General features: G+C 58.0%; 2 protein-coding genes across 3 annotated transcripts; one reads left to right on the plus strand and one right to left on the minus strand.

Annotated features, from left to right (window-relative positions):
• The first annotated feature begins 157 nt into the window (after window positions 1-157).
• NDUFV1 (NADH:ubiquinone oxidoreductase core subunit V1) lies at window positions 158-4,821 on the plus strand. The gene is made up of 10 exons (XM_074998161.1): window positions 158-292; window positions 965-1,047; window positions 1,662-1,832; window positions 2,231-2,414; window positions 2,640-2,829; window positions 3,037-3,249; window positions 3,579-3,745; window positions 3,833-3,914; window positions 4,100-4,245; window positions 4,465-4,821. Exons 1-10 carry the CDS (start codon window positions 221-223, stop codon window positions 4,546-4,548), a joined length of 1,392 nt encoding a protein of 463 aa, XP_074854262.1. The 5' UTR covers window positions 158-220; the 3' UTR covers window positions 4,549-4,821.
• Window positions 4,822-5,610: 789 nt separating this feature from the next.
• Window positions 5,611-12,812, minus strand: NUDT8 (nudix hydrolase 8). Of its 2 annotated transcripts, none has more exons than XM_074998165.1 (5): window positions 12,731-12,812; window positions 8,688-8,952; window positions 8,129-8,261; window positions 7,222-7,299; window positions 5,611-6,123 (listed from the first exon to the last, which is right to left on the minus strand). In XM_074998165.1, the coding sequence occupies exons 1-5, from the start codon at window positions 12,777-12,779 to the stop codon at window positions 5,902-5,904; spliced, it is 747 nt and encodes a 248-aa protein (XP_074854266.1). In that variant the 5' UTR covers window positions 12,780-12,812; the 3' UTR covers window positions 5,611-5,901. The 2 variants fall into 2 exon arrangements, with proteins under 2 accessions (XP_074854266.1, XP_074854268.1); XM_074998167.1 differs by lacking the exon at window positions 12,731-12,812 and adding an exon at window positions 10,196-11,497 and having other exon boundaries at window positions 5,615-6,123.
• Between the last annotated feature and the right edge of the window lie 5,480 nt (window positions 12,813-18,292).

The following is an 18,292-nucleotide window of genomic DNA, read 5'->3' on the forward strand; positions in this document are numbered from 1 at the left end:
CACTAAGCGTGATCCCGCCTCTCCCGCTCCAGCCCCTTTCCGAACTACCTCTCCCAGCAGGCTCCGCGCGGGACCGCTTCTTCCGGGCACGTGACGCCCGCCCGCCGCGCCGGAAGTGGATCCCGGGTACGTGACGTTATTTGAGTGCGACGCCGTTCCCCCGGCGGCTGAAGGTGACGGGACGGGGAGCGCCGTTCGGACGGACTCGGCCCCGCCCGCCATGGCCGCGCGGCAGCTGCTGAGCCCCCGCGGGGCCGCCGCTCTGCGCCGCTTCTCTGCCGCCGCCGACTCGGTGTGTGCGGGGCCTGCGCCTCCCCCTCCCCCCGCGGGATCTCTCAGGAGCCGAGTGACGTCGCCCTCGGGACTCCCCCCCCCGCCCCCGGGCTCCTGCCCCGCCCACGTCACGTTGTCCCTGCTCCGCCCCGTGGGGCCCAGGCAGCTGGGCTGGCTGGGGCTGGTGTCGGTGCCAGGGCGGCTCTGGGCGCATTGGAGCGATGCTGGGGGCCGGGGCAGCTCGGGGCGGGGCTGGGGGGCTGCAGGGGACAGACCAGGGTTGGAGGGTTCTGGGGTGAGGGGGGCTCTGGGGGAATGGGGGCGGTGCTGAGGGGGCAGATCAGCAGCGGGAGGGGGGAAGTGCTGGATGCTAGTATGGTTCTGAGCAGGGCTAGGGTGGAGCTGGATGACAGCGCAGGAAGCCAGGTAGTTCTGGGTGGCATTGGAGCAATGCTGGGAGCGGGGGCAGCTCTAGGTGAGGTTGGGGGCCTGCAGGGGAGCAAATCAGGATGGGGGGGTGGGCAGCTCTGAGGGAATTGGGAGGTGCTGTAGGGCAGATCAGCAGCAGGGGATCAGTGTAGGGCTGGGGCACTGCTGGGTTGAGTAGTACCAGCTTAGTGCCTGAGGATGAGAGAGGCGCTGTTTGCGGTGGGGCTGCTTTCAAGTCACATTGGCAATGCATCTTCTGCAGACAGCTCCTAAGAAAACCCAGTTTGGTCCCCTGAAGGACGAGGACCGGATCTTCACCAATCTCTATGGACGCCACGACTGGAGGTGAGATCCAAGCTGCATGGCCTAGAGTGTCAATGCTCACCCTGGGACCAATGCACTGGCATCCGCTCTGACTCTGGTTGCAGCTGGCATGTGGACCAGTGGAAACTAGCTCCCAGAGAGTTCCCATGTCCCAGCCACTGTCTGCTTTCAGCTCTCGGGCTGGATAAGCAATAGCTCTGTCGAAAGCGCAAATGCCCCATAGCTCATTCTGTGTCCCCTGAGGAAGCTAGTTCTCTGCTTTGGGGCTGTATCAGAGCAGTGCCCCCGCCCCCGCCCCCCCCCCCCGAGGTGACAGGCCCCATGTCATGTTCCCCCACCTCCATGGAGCTGGGTCAGAGTTAGTATGTCCTACAACTGAAAGAACCTGCGTAATGTTCCTCACCCCCCTGAGGCAGTCAATTTCCTGGCCTAGGATGAGATTGGAGCCAGTGCCCCAGCAGGAAAAAGTCCTGCATTCCATTCCCTAGCTCTGAACCTACCAGTCCTCCTTCCCCATCCTGGGGCAGAGTTGGAGCTGGGGGTAGAAAAGGCTGTATCTGACTGGTTTGTGCTCTACACTTGGTCCTCCCCATCCCCGTAACGCAGCCAGCTGATTTGCTGCTTCCTTTGCCCAGGCTGCAGGGTGCACTGAGACGGGGTGACTGGTACAAAACCAAGGAGATCCTGCTGAAGGGGGTCGACTGGATCTTGAACGAGATCAAGATCTCAGGCCTGCGAGGGCGGGGCGGGGCTGGCTTCCCCACAGGCCTCAAATGGAGCTTCATGAACAAGCCTTCAGATGGCAGGTGGGTGCGCGAGGGCTGCTACTCTTCGGGCGCTCTGCTGTGTGGGGTGGGCAAAGGTCCAGGTCGATGAAGCTCCTTATCTGAAACAACCCTGTTGGAGGAGGGTTTTAGGGTGGGCAGTGCCGGAGCCTGCATAGGACCTGGTGGCAAGACCTCCACTCTGAGTGTTATAATTAACTTCTTCCCTGGGAGGGCAGGGCCATTGCAGGGTGTAGGGCTGCTGAGCTGCAGCATGCCTGGGCCCCTTCGGCTCCCTGCGGGAGGGGCTGCTGGCTGTGCTAAGCAGATAGGCTTTCTTTGCCCATAGCAGAGGCTTGTTGGTGGAGCTGGGTTGAATGTGGGACGGTAGCTCAGGCGGGAGGGCTGCTGTGGCTGGTGCCATGGGCTCTGTGTTCCAGGCCCAAGTACCTGGTGGTGAACGCAGATGAAGGGGAGCCGGGAACCTGTAAAGACCGCGAGATCATGCGCCATGACCCACACAAGCTGGTGGAGGGCTGCCTGGTGGCAGGGCGCTCCATGGGGGCCCGGGCTGCCTATATCTACATCCGTGGGGAGTTCTACAATGAAGCCTCCAACCTGCAGGTGGGTTGGGGCAATAGGGGGACCTGGGGGCTCCCCTCCCCCCAGAGCCTGGGGAGTGGTGGGGGGATGGGTGGAGGAGTAACTGCTGCTTTGTTGCATTTCATCCTGTGGCAGGGCCAGGTTGTACCAGCAGGAGCGTCCTCTGCAGGACGCAGGGCAGGCGGGTGTGGGGCGGCAGGGCCGGGGGCAGGAGGGGAGCAGCTGTCCTGACCTGTCTCCCGGCAGGTGGCGATCCGAGAGGCCTATGAGGCTGGCCTGCTGGGCAAAGATGCCTGCAACTCAGGCTACGACTTCGACGTGTTTGTGGTGAGGGGCGCCGGGGCCTACATCTGCGGGGAGGAGACAGCACTGATCGAGTCCATTGAGGGCAAGCAGGGCAAGCCACGCCTCAAACCCCCCTTCCCGGCTGACGTTGGTACGACCCACTGGCGAGCTGTGGGGTTTGGGGGGTGGGTACCGTAATAGGGGGTGTCTCATTCTTTAAGGGGCTGGGGGATTGTGGGTGTTCCAGCAAAACTTCCTTTGTCCTGCTACGTGGGGGGACAGGGTGGTTCGTGCTATGTAGGGGGCGATAGGACCCCAGCCTGCTCTGTCTCCGTGCCTGTGCCCCCTCCTTCCCCAGGCGTCTTCGGCTGCCCCACCACTGTGGCCAACGTGGAGACGGTGGCAGTGGCGCCCACCATCTGCCGGCGCGGGGGAACCTGGTTTGCCAGCTTCGGGCGGGAGCGCAACTCGGGCACCAAGCTCTTCAACATCTCTGGGCACGTGAACACGCCCTGCACGGTGGAGGAAGAGATGTCGGTGCCGCTCAAGGAGCTGATCGAGAAGCACGCGGGTGAGATGCTGAATGCTGGCCCCTGCTGGGATGGCTGTGGGGTGAGCGACAGGGCTGCCTCATGCGTCTAGCTCCAGCTGTCCTGGCCGTGGGGGGCTCATTACAAAAGGCAGGTGGTGGTGGGACGGGGGGAAGGACCGGGGCAGGTACTGTGCTGCTAATCTTGCTGGTGGCCTGCAGGCAGGGGCTGAGCTGAGGCTTCCGCCCAGAGCTGGCAGGGCAGGTGGCACTGGGAGCTGGCTCGTGGGGGAAGGGAGGGCGCTGGGACCTGTGGCTCTGGTCCGCCAGGAGGGGCGAGGGGGAGAGCTGAGACCTACCTCCGCCCACAGGAGGCGTGCGCGGCGGCTGGGACAACTTGCTGGCCGTCATCCCAGGAGGCTCCTCCACCCCCCTCATCCCCAAGTCTGTGTGCGAGACGGTGCCCATGGACTTCGACGGGCTGGTGCAGGCGCAGACCGGGCTGGGAACAGCTGCCGTCATCGTCATGGACAAATCGGTAAGGCCCCAGCCGGCTGCACGCTCCTCCTGCTCCCTGAGCCCGCCCGGCTCCGGCAGGGGCACTCACCCTCCCCTCCTCCCCCAGACAGACATCGTCCGGGCCATTGCCCGCCTCATCGAGTTCTACAAGCACGAGAGCTGTGGGCAGTGCACGCCCTGCCGGGAGGGTGAGTGCTGGACCGGGGAGCTGGCAGTCGGCCCGTGGGTGGGATGTAGGGCGGGCTGGATCCTGGAGGCGTGGGGGAGGGCTGCCCAGCTGTCCAGGCCTGTGGGTGGGATCAGGGCAGTGAGGGTGTAGGCCAGCCCCTCTCCCTGGCTGGGCTGTGATTGGCTGTGGTATCTCCACCCCCAGGTGTGGATTGGATGAACAAGGTGATGTGGCGGTTCGTGCGCGGCAACGCGCAGGTAGCCGAGATCGATGCACTCTGGGAGATCAGCAAGCAGATCGAGGGCCACACCATCTGCGCCCTGGGCGACGGGGCCGCCTGGCCTGTGCAGGTAGCCGGCGGGGCCTGGCGGGTGGGCTGCGCCAGCTGGCCTGGCACAAAGGGGCCCTGGGTGGGTCGGGGGAAGAGGCTGCTGCAGTTGGGGGGGGGGGGGGGGGGGGGGGCGACACCTGGGCAGGTTCCCGCCTGTGTGATGGAAGGCGGGTGTCGCAGATGCTGCAGGGGGTCGGTTGCTACGGTGCCGGCCCTGCACACGCTCTCCTCGCCGCAGGGGCTGATCCGGCACTTCCGCCCGGAGCTGGAGCAGCGGATGCGGCACCACGAGGAGGCTCAGGCTCGTCAAGCGTCCGCCTGAGGGCTGGACAGTTAAGGAAGGGCCTATCCTGCCGCGGGGTGGTCAGCGCTCTCCCACCACATCCGCATGCGCCAGGGACTCAGCCTGTGATGTATTTCCTGGGCTCTGGGGCAGCCTTCCGTGCTGGGTGTGGGTGGATTTTTCATGTGCCGGGGGGGTGACTTACCTGTGTGTAGACTAGGGTTCCTCTTGCATGTGGGGGAGACCCCCTTGCTGGGCTGTTTCCTCACCCCCCTGCTGGGTGAGCACCCCAATAAACATGCTGTGGTGGCAGCTGGCTTCTCCTGGTGTGATGTTGCGGAGTTGCTAGGTGCCGTGTCAGAGGCTGCTGTCCTTGCGTGGATGCTGCTTCTGCCTCGGCTCCAAGGGGCTCCTGCCTTCCCTGGCCGGCCTGCGTCAGTCTGAGGGGAGCTGCCGTCTGAGCCGGGTGGGACACAGCAGCCCAGCCTTGCCCCAGGGCTCTCTGCAGCTAGGGGCAGGGAGAGGAAAAGGGCCAGAGCCAAGACCCCCTCCCCCAAGCAAGGGCAGCTCCTGGGTGGCACTGGGGAGGGCAGTCTGAGCTGCACCGAGTGTGCTGGAGCTCAGCTCTCCTTGTAGAGGTGCAGCAGCTTGGCTTTTCTTGGGGGGAGTGGTTACCACTGCACCCTTAGGGCCGGGCCATGGGGCTGCCCTAGCTCTGCTGCGGCTCTGGCAGGCTCGTGCCACAACACACACAGCGTGGCCACAGGGGCGGCTGGTAGGGGGCAGCTGCTGGGACACGGAGCCGATCCTCTGCCCAGCCGAAGGGTTGGGGGGATTTCTGAGCTCCCCCAAACCGCAGCCTGGTGGGCAAGGCCCTGTGGGGGTAGCAGGGCCCTTGTGAGAAGGGGCTGAGCTGGAGCCTCAGGTGGGGCAAGGATGAAAGGCCAGGCTGTTTGCGAGTCCCTGTTTCTTCACAAGCAGCAGCCCAGGGCTGGTGAGGGGGGCAGCACCTGGCCACTCTCCCCCCACCCCCAGCAGTGAGATGCACGCAGCTCGGGGAGGTTCGTTTATGTGTAGGCCCTACAAGAAATACAGCAGGGGCAGCAGCTCACACAGGCCTCCTCAGCCTCCCGTCCTGCTACCTGGAAACTCGCCGCACCCCCCTAAGTACTAGCACTGTGGCAGGGGATTCCCCCCTGGGGTCACGCCCCCCCCCCCCAGCCCTGTCCCATGCCCCTGGGGCGGTGCACATGTGCACCCAGTCTGCTTCCCAGTCCTCCTCCCCTGGGACAGGGGAGCACCTAGCCCTGCCCACCCCATGGCGCACTCTGCCTCCAGGGTCCCCGGCCCGCTGGCTGCATGTGCCCTGCCAGGGCGGTCCATCCCTGGGGCTCAGCGGGCACTGGGCGGGCGTGTTCTTTGGCGGTAGGCACTGGGCGCCAGCAGCTCCAGCGTGAGGTCTGTGATGATGGCTGTCAGCCCCCACACGCGGTAGCGGCCGTTGAGGAAGACAGGCAGCGTGTAGCTGTAGCGGCCCTGATGGCGGAAGTGGGTGTAGCCCTGGTTCTGGGCCTGCAGCAGGTGAGCCAGGGGGATGGTGAAAACGTCCTCGACCTGGGGGTGAAGACACAAAGGACCTGTGGGTGCCGCCAGCCCTGCCCTGGGCCGGGAAAGCAGCACCGCCCCCCTCCCCAGGTCTGGGCTGGGGGCTGCACTCCAAGCCACTTGCAGGGTACTTCTGACAGTGGAGCAGGGCCCAAGGGGCATCCCAGCTGCTGTGGACTTGCCTCAGCCAGGTGAGGGCTGTCCCTGGCCTGGCCCCTACCCAGCCTACCCCAGCCAAGCGGGTGTGTGGCATATCTCCCCGGCCAGGCCTCCGTGGAGCAGCTGCCCCTGAACTCTGCCAAGAGCAAGAGCTGGGGGTAGTTCTCTCTTCCTGGGGCAGCTTGTGCCCCACCCCTCCCTCCCAGGCCTAGGCTGGAGCACCCCCCCCAGCGGGAGTACTCAGCACCCCCCCGTCTCAGGCTGCCCAGGGCAGGGCAGATTCCCCAGGGTGCTTCAGGGAAGACTCAGGCTGTGCCTGCATGAAAGAGGCTGGGGGCCAGTACCGCTGCTGGCGCGAGCTGCTTCCTTCTCTGAGCAGCAGCAGCAGAGGCCACTGAAGGGGCCTGCAGCTGCCCTAGTGCTGGCCGCTCTGGGGGGTGAGGCTGGCGCAGCTGTAGTGCTGCACAGGGGTTCTTCACACCCCCGTGAGCCATAACCTGGCCATGGTAACACTTCAGTGTAGACCACGCCCCCCCGGCCTCAGGGTGCTGCAGGAGATGGGCTCTTCTCCAGAGGCGCTGCTGGAGGGCAGCTGCTGGGCAGGGGTGGAGGGAGTCCAAGTCCAGAGCACTGGGCTGGGTTTGGGGTGCTAGAGTAAGGCTCAGGGGTTGGGGCAGGGCTGGGCCTTGACCTGGGGGGTTGGGAAGATCCACTCTGGCCTGCCCATGAGTGATCCTCTAGGAGGAGACTGGTGGAGGGAGCCAGGTCCATGGTGACTCTAGGCCCAGCTGCCTGTGGGGCAGGGGCGCTCTCCCTGCAGGAGGCCAATGGGCTAACCAGGCTGGGGGGGGCCTCCCTCCAGCCAGACCCCCGAAGGGCAGCAGGAGTTCTGTACAGGGTCAGGGCAGCCCCAGGTGGCATGGCTGGGAGGGTTGGCGTGGGGCTCACCTCCTGCGGGTTGGGGCTCAGACACACGTGCTCCAAGGGGCCCAGGTTTGCCAAGACAGGAGCAACCATCAGTCCCTTCTGGAAGGAAACCAGAGTGAGCCCCATGGATGTGAGCATCCATAGGGAACCCCCCCCCAATCACCCTGCATCCCCCACACCCACCGTTGCCTCCCCTCCACCCTGCAGCACCACTGCCTGGATTTCTCCCTGAGAAACCTCTTTGCCTGACGGAACCACTCCCCGCACTCCCAGAGACGTCGCCGCCTCGGACGACACCCCCCCACCCCCCAGAGAGATGCCCTCCCATAGACACACTGCCCCTAGTGTCCCTTATCCCCTGACTGCAAGAACCGCCCCCCCCCATGGACCCGCTGTCCCTCACTGTGCAATGACCACCCCCCAGACCCTGCCTCACTGTGCCTCCAATCCTCCCTCCTCAGACACTCCCTCCCATGGACCCGCTGTCCCTCAGCACCCGTAACTCCCCTCCTCTGATAACTGCCTCAAGGACTCTCCACTCTGAATTAGCCCCTCCATGGGACTTGCCCCACTTCAGAGACCTCCCCCATGGGCCTTACAGAGCCTCCCCAGATCCCTCCAGCACCCCCCACCTCACTGAATCCCCAGCTGATGCCTCAAGGGGACCCCAACTCAAACACTGCTCCCCCCAGGACTCCATTCCACAGCAACTCCGCACCCTTCCAGCTGCTCACACCACAGCGACCCATGGAGATCTGCCCTCACTCTGCTCCCTGCCCCACAGAGTGCCCTGCCCACAACCCAGAGATTTGCCTCCCCACAGGCCCCTCCACCATTGACACCCCTCCAGTCCTCCCTGGCTTGTCCGTGCAGCCCTGCCCCAGGGGTTCCCCTCCCCGGTGCTGCTAGGGGAGCTGCATAGTGTTACCCCACTGGGGAGGGGTTTCATAACCCCCCAGACGCGCTCAGCCTCCAGGCGCAGGCCAAGCTCTTCCTGTGTCTCCCTCAGCGCTGTGACAACCACGTCCTGGTCAGAGCTGTCGCACTTGCCCCCCGGGAAACTGCAAGGGGAAAGCCAGAGTCTCCTTGGAGGGAGGGCCAGGCCCCTTGACCCTGCTGCCTGCCAAGCACCTGGGGCATCTTCCACCCTGGTCCCCCCGTGCTCTGGGACCGCTGGAGGGGGCACAGACACCTCACAGGACTGCAGAGGAGAGCTGCTGTGAACAGAAACACCAAGGAGGACTCGCCAGCAGAGCTGGGTTTGAGGGCAGCCCAGGGCAGGGGGCTGGAGGTTGGGGCTGAGGGGTCTGGGGTTGGAGAGAATGTGAACGGTCCCCAAGGAGCTACCAGCAGGGACTGAGGGGCACCAGCAGAGCTGGGGCAGTGGGGAGAGCCCAGGGCAGGGATAGCAGGAGCTGGGCACGCGGCGGGGGCAGCGCTGGGAAAGCAGAGCAGCCGTGCTGTTCCCGAGTCCAGCGCAGGGGTACCTGACGTCTCCCTTGTGGCCCGTCAGCGTGCTGGAGCGCAGGGTGTAGAGCAGCGCAGGGAACCCGCCCACCGAGCACAGCGTCACCAACACCGCCGCCCCCACTGCCTCCTGCCGGTAGCGTCGGGTGGAGGCCTCCAGCAGCCTTCGGCACCGCTGCTCGTTCTCCTGCGACAGGTACCCCCGGGCCGAGCCACCTGCCCTCGTGATGCCGGGGGTGGGGCGCACACCTGGGCAGAGATGGTGCAGGGCAGGGAACATCGCGCCTTGGGGGTGTAGCCAAAATGTAGTGGTTTAGCATTTTATATAAGCTCTAATACCTCTAATGAAGGTACAGGAAACTCTTTCATATCCTGGAGCGGGAGGTTACCAGACATTCCAATGTTCTGGGTAACAGAGGTGTGTACCTAGCACTGCCTAACACTAAAGAAAAACAAGATCAGCTCTTAAGAAACAAACACAAATGCATGCAGAGCACTTTGTGCCAACGACAGTAGCACTGCACACTGCAAACTTACGCTGTGTTGGCTGCATTTATTTGCATTGGCTTTCGCTCTATTGTACTTATGGCAACCGTTAACGAAAATTGACTCATGGTTAAAGTGGCAGTTCCGGATGATAGAATGCTGGATATGAAAGAGTTTCCTACATGTTTTTGCTTATACATTCTGTATGGTTCTGTTTCACCCGGCCTGCTACGCTTTCCCATTACCTGCAAGAACTGGCTTATGCCATTGGTAGAGATGCATTGGATAAGATAAGCGCATATCCCACTGGTAAGGCAGGAAGCAACCATTAACTTACTATGGTCGTTTATCTAAGGGCAAGGTTGCATGACAGCGTTTGCTCTGAGGTCTTGCTTTTTGTAGGAATTACAAATTAAGTTGTGTTTCACGTCTGCCAGGCAAATTAAGTTGCAGAAGGTTCTTTTGTCACCTCTTTCGCAACCACATCAGCCTTTCGCTAATGTCATCCTGTAAAAGTGTTTGGGGCCCTGTGAGGAAGGGAAGTCTAGAAGAATGAGGTTGAAAGCCATCATGGCAGTTCAGATGGTCAAGAAGTGAGATTTAGGAGACACGGAGAAAACATCCATGGGGCCTGATGTGGTGAAAGCACAATATGGAGATGTACTAACAGAGAGGGAGCTGTGCTAGTCTATATACTATCAAAACAAAAAAAAACTTGACTGCTTTTTGTTTTGACAGTATGGAGATATACCTATCTCATAGAGCTGGGAGGGACCTGCAGAGGTCATTGAGTTCCATCCCCTGCCCTCACAGCAGGACCTATCACCATCCCTGACAGACTTTTTAATCTTCTTTTGCCCTAGATCCTTAAAGAGCCCCCTCAAGGGTTGAACTCACAATGCCAATGTTCCAACCACTGAGCTGTCCTACACCGTATCCCCATCAACTAATAAACCACCTGTTCTACACACTGTCCACCAATCACACCTGGCTGTGGATTAGGGTTCAGGACTCAGTGATCCCCTACACGCTGTGACAGCACCTGTTTTCCATTGACGGATTAAGTTCTTTGCTTCTTGATAAATCCCCTGCGTATTGATGATACTGATCGCTGGCTTCAGTTTTGGCCTCAGGATTGCTCACAGTCCCGAGATAATGTGGCTGATTTTTAACATATTTCCCCATGTTGTTTGATTGTTCCATTGTGTCACTGAGGGTTTGGGGCTTTCCCGATCCTTGGACTTCTCAGTCATAATCCACCTCCAGCCTGGTTCCCAAAATATTTTTGTAAATCTACAACCTTTCATCAAAGCACTCCGTGTAGGTTCCCATCCAAGCAGAGTGAGTCAAAGGTGATGCACGCCCAGACCTAGGCCCAAATGTCAACATCTTGTTCCACATCACCCCTCCCACTTGGCACCTTTCTCTTGTTGTGAGTCACAGCTTGTTACAAGGCAACTGTACAGTCTGCTTGCTGATGATCTGGTTTCTCTTGTCGAGGGAGCACAGCACTGGCCAGACTTCTTGCATGCAGCATCAACCACTGATGCACGAACCACAGTCTTCCCTATTCGCACACAATTATCAGTCACTGGTTGTACGCAATACTCCGGGCATAAAGCAACTGCTTATCCGTGTAAACTGTTACACACATCCACTCCTCAAGCCATTATAACTGCAGTTCCCTGGTCACAGCTGATCTGCTTTTGACCACGGGTGGGAAAAGTACCCAAAAAGTTACATAAGTACCTTTCCCAGCAGCTGTACTTTTACTTAAGTACAAATCACTGGAGAGCCTATGGAAAACTACTTGCATAAAAGTTCACACACACAACATCTAGATCAGGCGTGTCCAGCCCGCGGGCCGCATGCGGCCCTGGACAGCTAGTAATGCGGCCCCACAAGATCATAAACTTTTAACATTATTATGTGATTTATATACATTAACTATATTATATATTTTATATGTGGCCCAAGACAATTCCTCTTCACTCAGTGCAGCCCAGGCAAGCCAACAGGTTGGACACCCATGATCTAGATTATACACAAGTATCCAGAAGTGAAAGCAGCTGTGCTTTTAGTCAAGTAACTTTTTGGGTACCTTTTCCACATCTGGATCTGTGTGCGTGCTTTTACTCAAGTAGTTTTCCAGAGGGACACCAGTAACTTGTACTTAAGTACATCCCCACCCAAAAAGCAAGTGTACTTATACTCAAGTAATGTCTGGGGTACTTTTTCCACCTCTGGTTTTGATTGGGTGCTTCGTAGTCTGTTCTTAAGTAGCAGACCCTTGCTTGAAAAGTCGGATGCTCAGTAATATAAGGACTATTATAGCTACATTTTTGGGGGAAAAAAGCTGTTATTTTCCAGTCCCTCTTTTGTCTCCATTCTGGAATTGTTTTGGTACAAAACCCTTTGTGATTTAAAAAACAAAAAACCAAAGAAACAGGATGCTTCCTTCTCTGTCCTTAGCTGACCTGGATCTGGTTTCTTCCTGCTGGATTTGGCAGCGGTAATGCAATATCAGTGCCTTCATTCTCAGAGTCTGAGTCTAACTCTCGCAGATGTTTAGTCAAAGTTGGCAGTTCTGGGCATCTCTGTCCGTTGCATTCAGCTGCAACTGCTTGTTTGCAATTTCTGGAGCTCAGCCTCTTCTTCGCCTTCACAAACTTTCCCACACTAGCCGTGCATTGGGCTGAGTGATAGTTCCACCTTTATTCCCGCTGAAATATTTGGACTCGGAGTCCAGCTGTGGAGGTTGTGCTCCAGGCACACTGAGCCAGGAGCAGAGGCCAGGCTGGGCAGCTCCCCACCAACAGGCTCCAACTGGCTTTGTCCCCTGCTGGGTTTAGGAAGGCGCTCAGGAAATTCCCTGCACCCAGTAGGGTTGGGTCTGTCTTAGACTCGGACCTTTCCCTTTTCGTTGGAGGCAGCCAAGGCAACAGTGTACACAGCTCATACACTCCCGTGCAAATCCCATTCCCCCACCCTCACCCCATCGCCTCGCACAATCTCATTAGGGCACCACCACCCCATAATCCGCTCTGCTGCACTGCACTCTAACCTGCACCCTCAAACTCATCCCAAACCCTCACCATCTCCTGCACCCCCCATGTCCCATCCACCCCATAATTCCTGCACTCCCCCCTTGCATCTGCATCCCCACCCCACGCCCTCCCCACCCTCGCTATCTCCATGCACCCCTACCTGAACCCCCCCAGCCACACCCTCCACCCCATAAACCCTGCACTCCCCACTCCAACCTGCATCCCCACCATCTCCATGCACCCCCATTTCCATGCACCCTCACTCCATGGACCCCCCCATCTCCATGCACCTCTGCCTGCACCGCCACCCTCTGGACTCCCCATTTCCAGGCACTCCTACCTCACAGACCGCCCCCCCCTGCGCTGCACCCCCACCTCGTGCACCCCCACCCCATGGATCCCCTACTTGCACCCCCACCTCGTGCACCCCCCTCCAACGCTCCTGCCAGCCCCGGGGCTCGCACGGCCCCACGCGCTGCGGGGGTGGCTCTGGCCCCGCCCCCCGGAGGTGCCGTAGGACCGAGTCTCACCGACAGTTGCTCGGACACCGCGAGGGCCAACGGCCCGATCTGCCCTCATCAAAGATGGCGCCGGAGCCGTCCGCTCGGCCCAACGGCGACTTCCGCCCCGGACCAACTTAAGGCAAAGCTCCCGCCCCTCCCAGCAGCCAATCAGATCACTGGGGTGGGGAGAGTTGAGGCGCTGGCCCCGCCCCCTGGGGGAGTTGAGTGGGGTTTCCCCCGATGACCCCTGGCGGGGTGGGCGGAGCATGGGGGACATAACCTCTCCCCCAGGCACGTGATTGCTTAACGTCGCCCCCGGCTTCTTCTGGGGCCCCCTCACTTCCCCCCCCACCGGAAATACCCCCAGCCGCTCATCTCCCCCGCCCCACTGCCGGCCCCTGAGACCCCCTCATCTCCCCCGCCCCACTGCCGGCCCCTGAGACCCCCTCATCTTCCTCGCCCCACTGCCGGCCACTGGGAATCCCCCCCTCACCTCCCCCCACCCCACTGCCACCCCCTGGGAGCCCCCATGCCCCTCACCTCCCCCTGCCGGCCCCTGAGACTCCCCAGCTCCCCCCAAGTCCCCTCACCTCCCCCTGCCCTCCTGCTACCTCCTGGGAATCCCCATCTTCCCCCACCCCACTGCCACCCCCTGGGAGCCCCCATGCCCCTCACCTCCCCCTGCCCCATTGCTGGTGCCTGGGAAGCCCCCAGCTCCCCACCTCTGCCCCCCCACTGCCACCCCCTGGGAGCCCCCAGGCCCTCCACCTCCCCTCTGCCCCATTGCTGGCACCTGGGAACCCCCCAGCCCCCCCCCACCCCACTGCTACCCCCTGGGAGCCCCCATGCCCCCCACCTCCCCCTGCCTCACTGCCCGCCCCTGGAAACCTCCCCAGCTCCCTATTTCCCCTCCCTGCCCCACTGCTGGCCCCTGGGACACCTCAACTCCCCTCTCCTTGCTACTGGCCCCTGGGAACCCCTCCTCTGCCAAACTCTCCTTACAGCCTTCCCCTACCCTGCTGCTGGCCTATGGCAACCCCCCCAGCCCTCCTTGAGCCCTCTCACCTCCCCTCACTGCCAGCCTCTGGGAACCCTCAGTTTGTCCCAAGCCCCTTCATCTCCCCTAGCCCCACTGCCAAGCCCTGGGAACCCCCCAGCCCCTTTCACCCCTTCACCTCCCCGCACCCCACTTCCTGCCCCTTGGAATTCCCCAGCCTCCCCTGAGCCCCCTCACACACACACACCTGCTGGCCATGCTACTGGTCCCTGGGAATCCCCCTGCAGGAGCTGATCTTAACATCTGTCTCCACTAATTCCTGCATCAGCAACCCCAAATCTTCAAAATCCAGCATCAGCCCCTCAGAATCATACTGGCAATGAATGTGTCAGTAATACCTTGGGTTCTGGTTATTCTCCCTCTGCGCTGTGAGCTGGAGAGTGTGTCCAGCTCTTCTCCCCAACCTCAGGGCTGGAAATTGCCTTGTTCTTAAGCATAAGCCAAGATTCCTCCCACAGTTGGATCTTTAAGCAACAGCCAAGTCTCACAAGACTTGTGGTTGAAATTGCTGGAATCTGTGATATTAGTGGAGGGGTGGGAAAAACATGCAGAAAATCAATATTCATCTCCTCCCCTGCCCTACCTCAGTCCATGTTGCACACACTGTGAAGGCAAAAAGCAAGACCTCCATGACCTCAATCATGGAGCTCCAATATGTGGATGACAACACGGTTGCTGATTTTTCTCTTGGAGCCTTTCAAACCATCTTCAGCACCCTCACCAAAGCCTGGGAGAATCTCAGCCTTACACTGAAAGTCAAAAAAACCCAGGTGCTCCATCAACCTTGCAGAGAGGACAATCTCATGTACCTTCTCCCAAAGCCAACGAAGAACGGCCAGAAAATGTGGAGCATTTCCATTACCTTGGAAGGAACTTTTCCACTACAGTAGACAGAAATCTAGTGGCGTCTGAGCTGTGCAAGCTCTGCTACTACCCACCTGAGTCAAAGGGTCTTTGAAAAATTGGACATCTATGCCAAGGCAAAGCTCTTTGTGTACTGTACAGTAGGTATTCCAATGCTACTGTATTCATGTGAAACCTGGATAACATACAAGCATCATTTGAAGACACTTAGAATCATACAATACTAGGACTGGAAGGGACCTCAAGAAGCCATCGAGTCCAACCCCCTGCCCCAATGGCAGGACCAATTACTGTCTAAACCATCCCTGATAGACATCTATCTAACCTGTTCTTAAATATCTCCAGCAATGGAGATTCCACAACCTCCCCAGGCAATTTATTCCACTGTTTGACCACCCTGACAGTTAGGAACTTTTTCCTAATGTCCAACCTAAACCTCCCTTTCTACAGTTTAAGTCCATTGCCTCTTGTTCTATCCTTAGAGGCCAAGAAGAACAAGTTTTCTCCCTCCTCATGACACACTTGAACGATATCATCAACGTTGCCTCAGGAGAACCCTAAATCTCTCTTGGGAGGAAGGCACATGAACACTAATGTCCTAGAAGAGTCAAACATGACCAGCATTGAATCCATTATCATTCACCAACAACTGCATTGGATTGGTCATGTGGTTCGGATGCCTGATCAGCACCTCCAAACAGATTCTGTTCTCCAAGTTAGGGGAAGGACAGGGGAGCATTGGGGGGCAACAGAAGTGCTTTAAGGACACGCTGAAGGCACACGTGAAAAAGTGCAGCATCGGTGTTGACACTTTGGAGAAACCTGACCCAGGACCGTCGCCATGGAGAGCGGTGATCCTTGAGGGGGTGGCGCCATTCGAGAGATCCCACCACATTGCAGACGAGGGGAGGCAGAGAAGAAGAGTGTCAAAAACTGCCCGGCGCCCCTCCAACAGCTCCTAACACCTACCCCTTCTGTGATAAGACCGGCAGCTCCAAAACTGGGCTGATCAGCCATCAACGGATTCACAAATAGGAGGGTGACGCAAAGACGTCCTACTTCATGATCGAGTGGCTGCTGAGAGAAGATGCCCAGAACTTAATGGGGGTGAAGATTCAGAATGAGCTTTTACGTCTGCAGCCCATTGTGCCTACGCCTGGGCCAGTTCTGGTTCTCATAAGTCAGCGTAAGTGACGCTGTGGTGCTCCTTGCTAACGTGATGCAGTAGAGATACCGACACACCAAGAAGAAACTTCTTCTTTTGCTTCAGGTTTGTTCCTCTTTGTTTTGCTTCGTACACATCTGGCGTATCACTTCTGCTTTTATCTTAGTGGCCCGGCCTTGGAAGGAGGGGAACGCCCTCCGTTGGGGTAACAGTCACGGCTCACTGAGTAGCTAGCTCCACGAGAAAAGAATTCCTTTTTGTTTAATGGGGGAATGGTGTAAATGTGGGGATGCTGCAAGAAGGGGCCCCTTTATTCAAAATAAGCAAATGTGGGGGGCGATATTGAGATTTGTTCAGGATAAAGTTGAGACCGGAAAAATGGAATAAGCAGTTGTGTGAGGCTTAGTCGCCACATACCGACCAGACCTCTCTGTGCAGATGGCAGGCCAGCACTGAGCTTCCCCTGGATTGCACCTCTCAAGAGGGTCAAGCCAAGGTTGTGACCCTCTGAATATACCAGCTAGGAGTAGCCAAAAGAGGGAGGGAACCACCCCAACCCCTGCTAGGAATTTTAAGGCCAATGACACGTGTTGAGAGTTTTAAGGACATGAAGTATGCTGGGATTGATTCAGAAATGTAAGAGTTAAGTTAAGATGACTGTGGGAAGGGTTGCATTATGCAATGGAGGGTGGGAGAGCTTAGTGGTTTGTTCATCTGCCTGGTGAACCTGGAGTTATGAGTTCAGTCCTTGAGGAGGCCATTCTGGGGCAAATAGATTAGAGAAAAAATCTGTTAGGGATGGTGCTTGGTCCTGCCTAGAGGGCAGGGGACTGGACTTAACAACCTCCCAAGGTCCCTTCTGGCTCTCTGAGAGGTATATCTCCATATGTTATGTTAAAACCTGGAAATCAGCAAGTATTATGCAAGCTGGGTGTGAGGGAATACTTCCATTCCATCCCATCTTGCAGGGATGGGAGAGAGCCCCTTTCTGCGTGTCTGTTCCTGTGTGCTTAAATCTGATAGACATTCGACCGATGCAGCAGTGCTTGGCCTATTGTAATCCGTTTGGTTATGGTGGGACCACAAACTCTGTTAATGCTAACCACAGGAATTGTGAAATGCACTCACCCACACTTGCAATTATTGTGGGAACACAGCAAACGCAGACTGTGTTTAACCTGTGCTTTCAAAAGGAAAAAGACACTCTCAAGCTCCGTTTACATGACAGAGTTATTCCAAAATACCCGTGCTAGCATCTACATTATGCACACGCTATTGCAAAACAAATTCAAAGCGTGTTATTTCAGAGTCGGTAAACCTCACTGCGGGAGGAATAATGCTTATTTCAGAACAGGCACTGTTAAGACACGGACTAGTGCTATTCTGAAATAAATCACAATGGCGTCCTATTTAAAAATAGCACTGTGGCCTGGCTACGCAAGGCCCCTTCTTCCTCAAAACAATTCATATCAGCTCCTTATTAACATTTGGGACCTGCTTCATTTACATGCCCCTTCTGAAAGGGCAGGGCGGTGCAGAGGTAGCCAAAACGTAGTTAGAAACAGCACCCAGATATTTCAAAATAGCATTTCCAGACACACAGGCTGTGGCTATGCCAGCCCCCGCCTTTTGAAAGGGGGATGCTAATGAGCCACTTTGGCATATGCTAATGAGGTGCTTTCATGAATATGCAGCAGCTCATTAGCATAACAGCAGCCACGCGCGTTTTGAAAGTGCCACTTTCAAAGCACACGCTGCCGGTGTAGACAGGGGCCTTTCAAAAGGACCCCCTGGACTTCCAAAGCCCCTTCTTCCCAAAACCAAATGGGAACAAGGGCTTTTGAAATCTCGGGATGCTTTCGAAAGGCTCCCGTCTCCATGGGCCACGTGTGTTTCGAAAGCGGCACTTTCGAAATGTGCGCGGCTGCCATTATGCTAATGAGGCGCTGCAGATTCATGGCAGCGCCTCATTAGCATCTGCCAAAGTAACTCATTAGCATCCCCCTTTTGAAAGGCGGGGGCTGGCGTAGCCACAGCCTGTGTGTCTGGAAATGCTATTTAGAAATAGCTGGGTGCTGTTTCTAACTACCTTTTGGCTACCTCTGCGCTGCCCCGCCCTGTCAGAAGGGGCATGTAAATGAAGCAGGTCCCAAATGTTAATAAGGAGCTGATATGAATTGTTCTGAGGAAGAAGGGGGCTTTCGAAATCCGGGTTCCCTTTCGAAGGAGCCCTGTCTAGACAGCTAGTTTGCAATTCGATGCACCGGGTGGCTGCCATTATGCAAACGAGACACTGAATATTCACGTCAGTGCCTCATTAGCATTTTCAACCCGCTTCATTTACATGCCCCTGCCGAAAGGGAGGGGCACGTGTAGATGAGGCCTGTGTGTGTAGCTGTGTTATTTCAAAATAAGCTGTTTCAAAAGAACTCTGTAGGGTAGACGTGGCCTCGGTTTAAACAACCCTCCCCCCCACCACAGGCACCACCTCTGCAGCTCCCAT

This window comes from Carettochelys insculpta, chromosome 6 (genome assembly GCF_033958435.1).
Source record: "Carettochelys insculpta isolate YL-2023 chromosome 6, ASM3395843v1, whole genome shotgun sequence".
Classification (NCBI taxonomy): Eukaryota; Metazoa; Chordata; order Testudines; family Carettochelyidae; genus Carettochelys; species Carettochelys insculpta.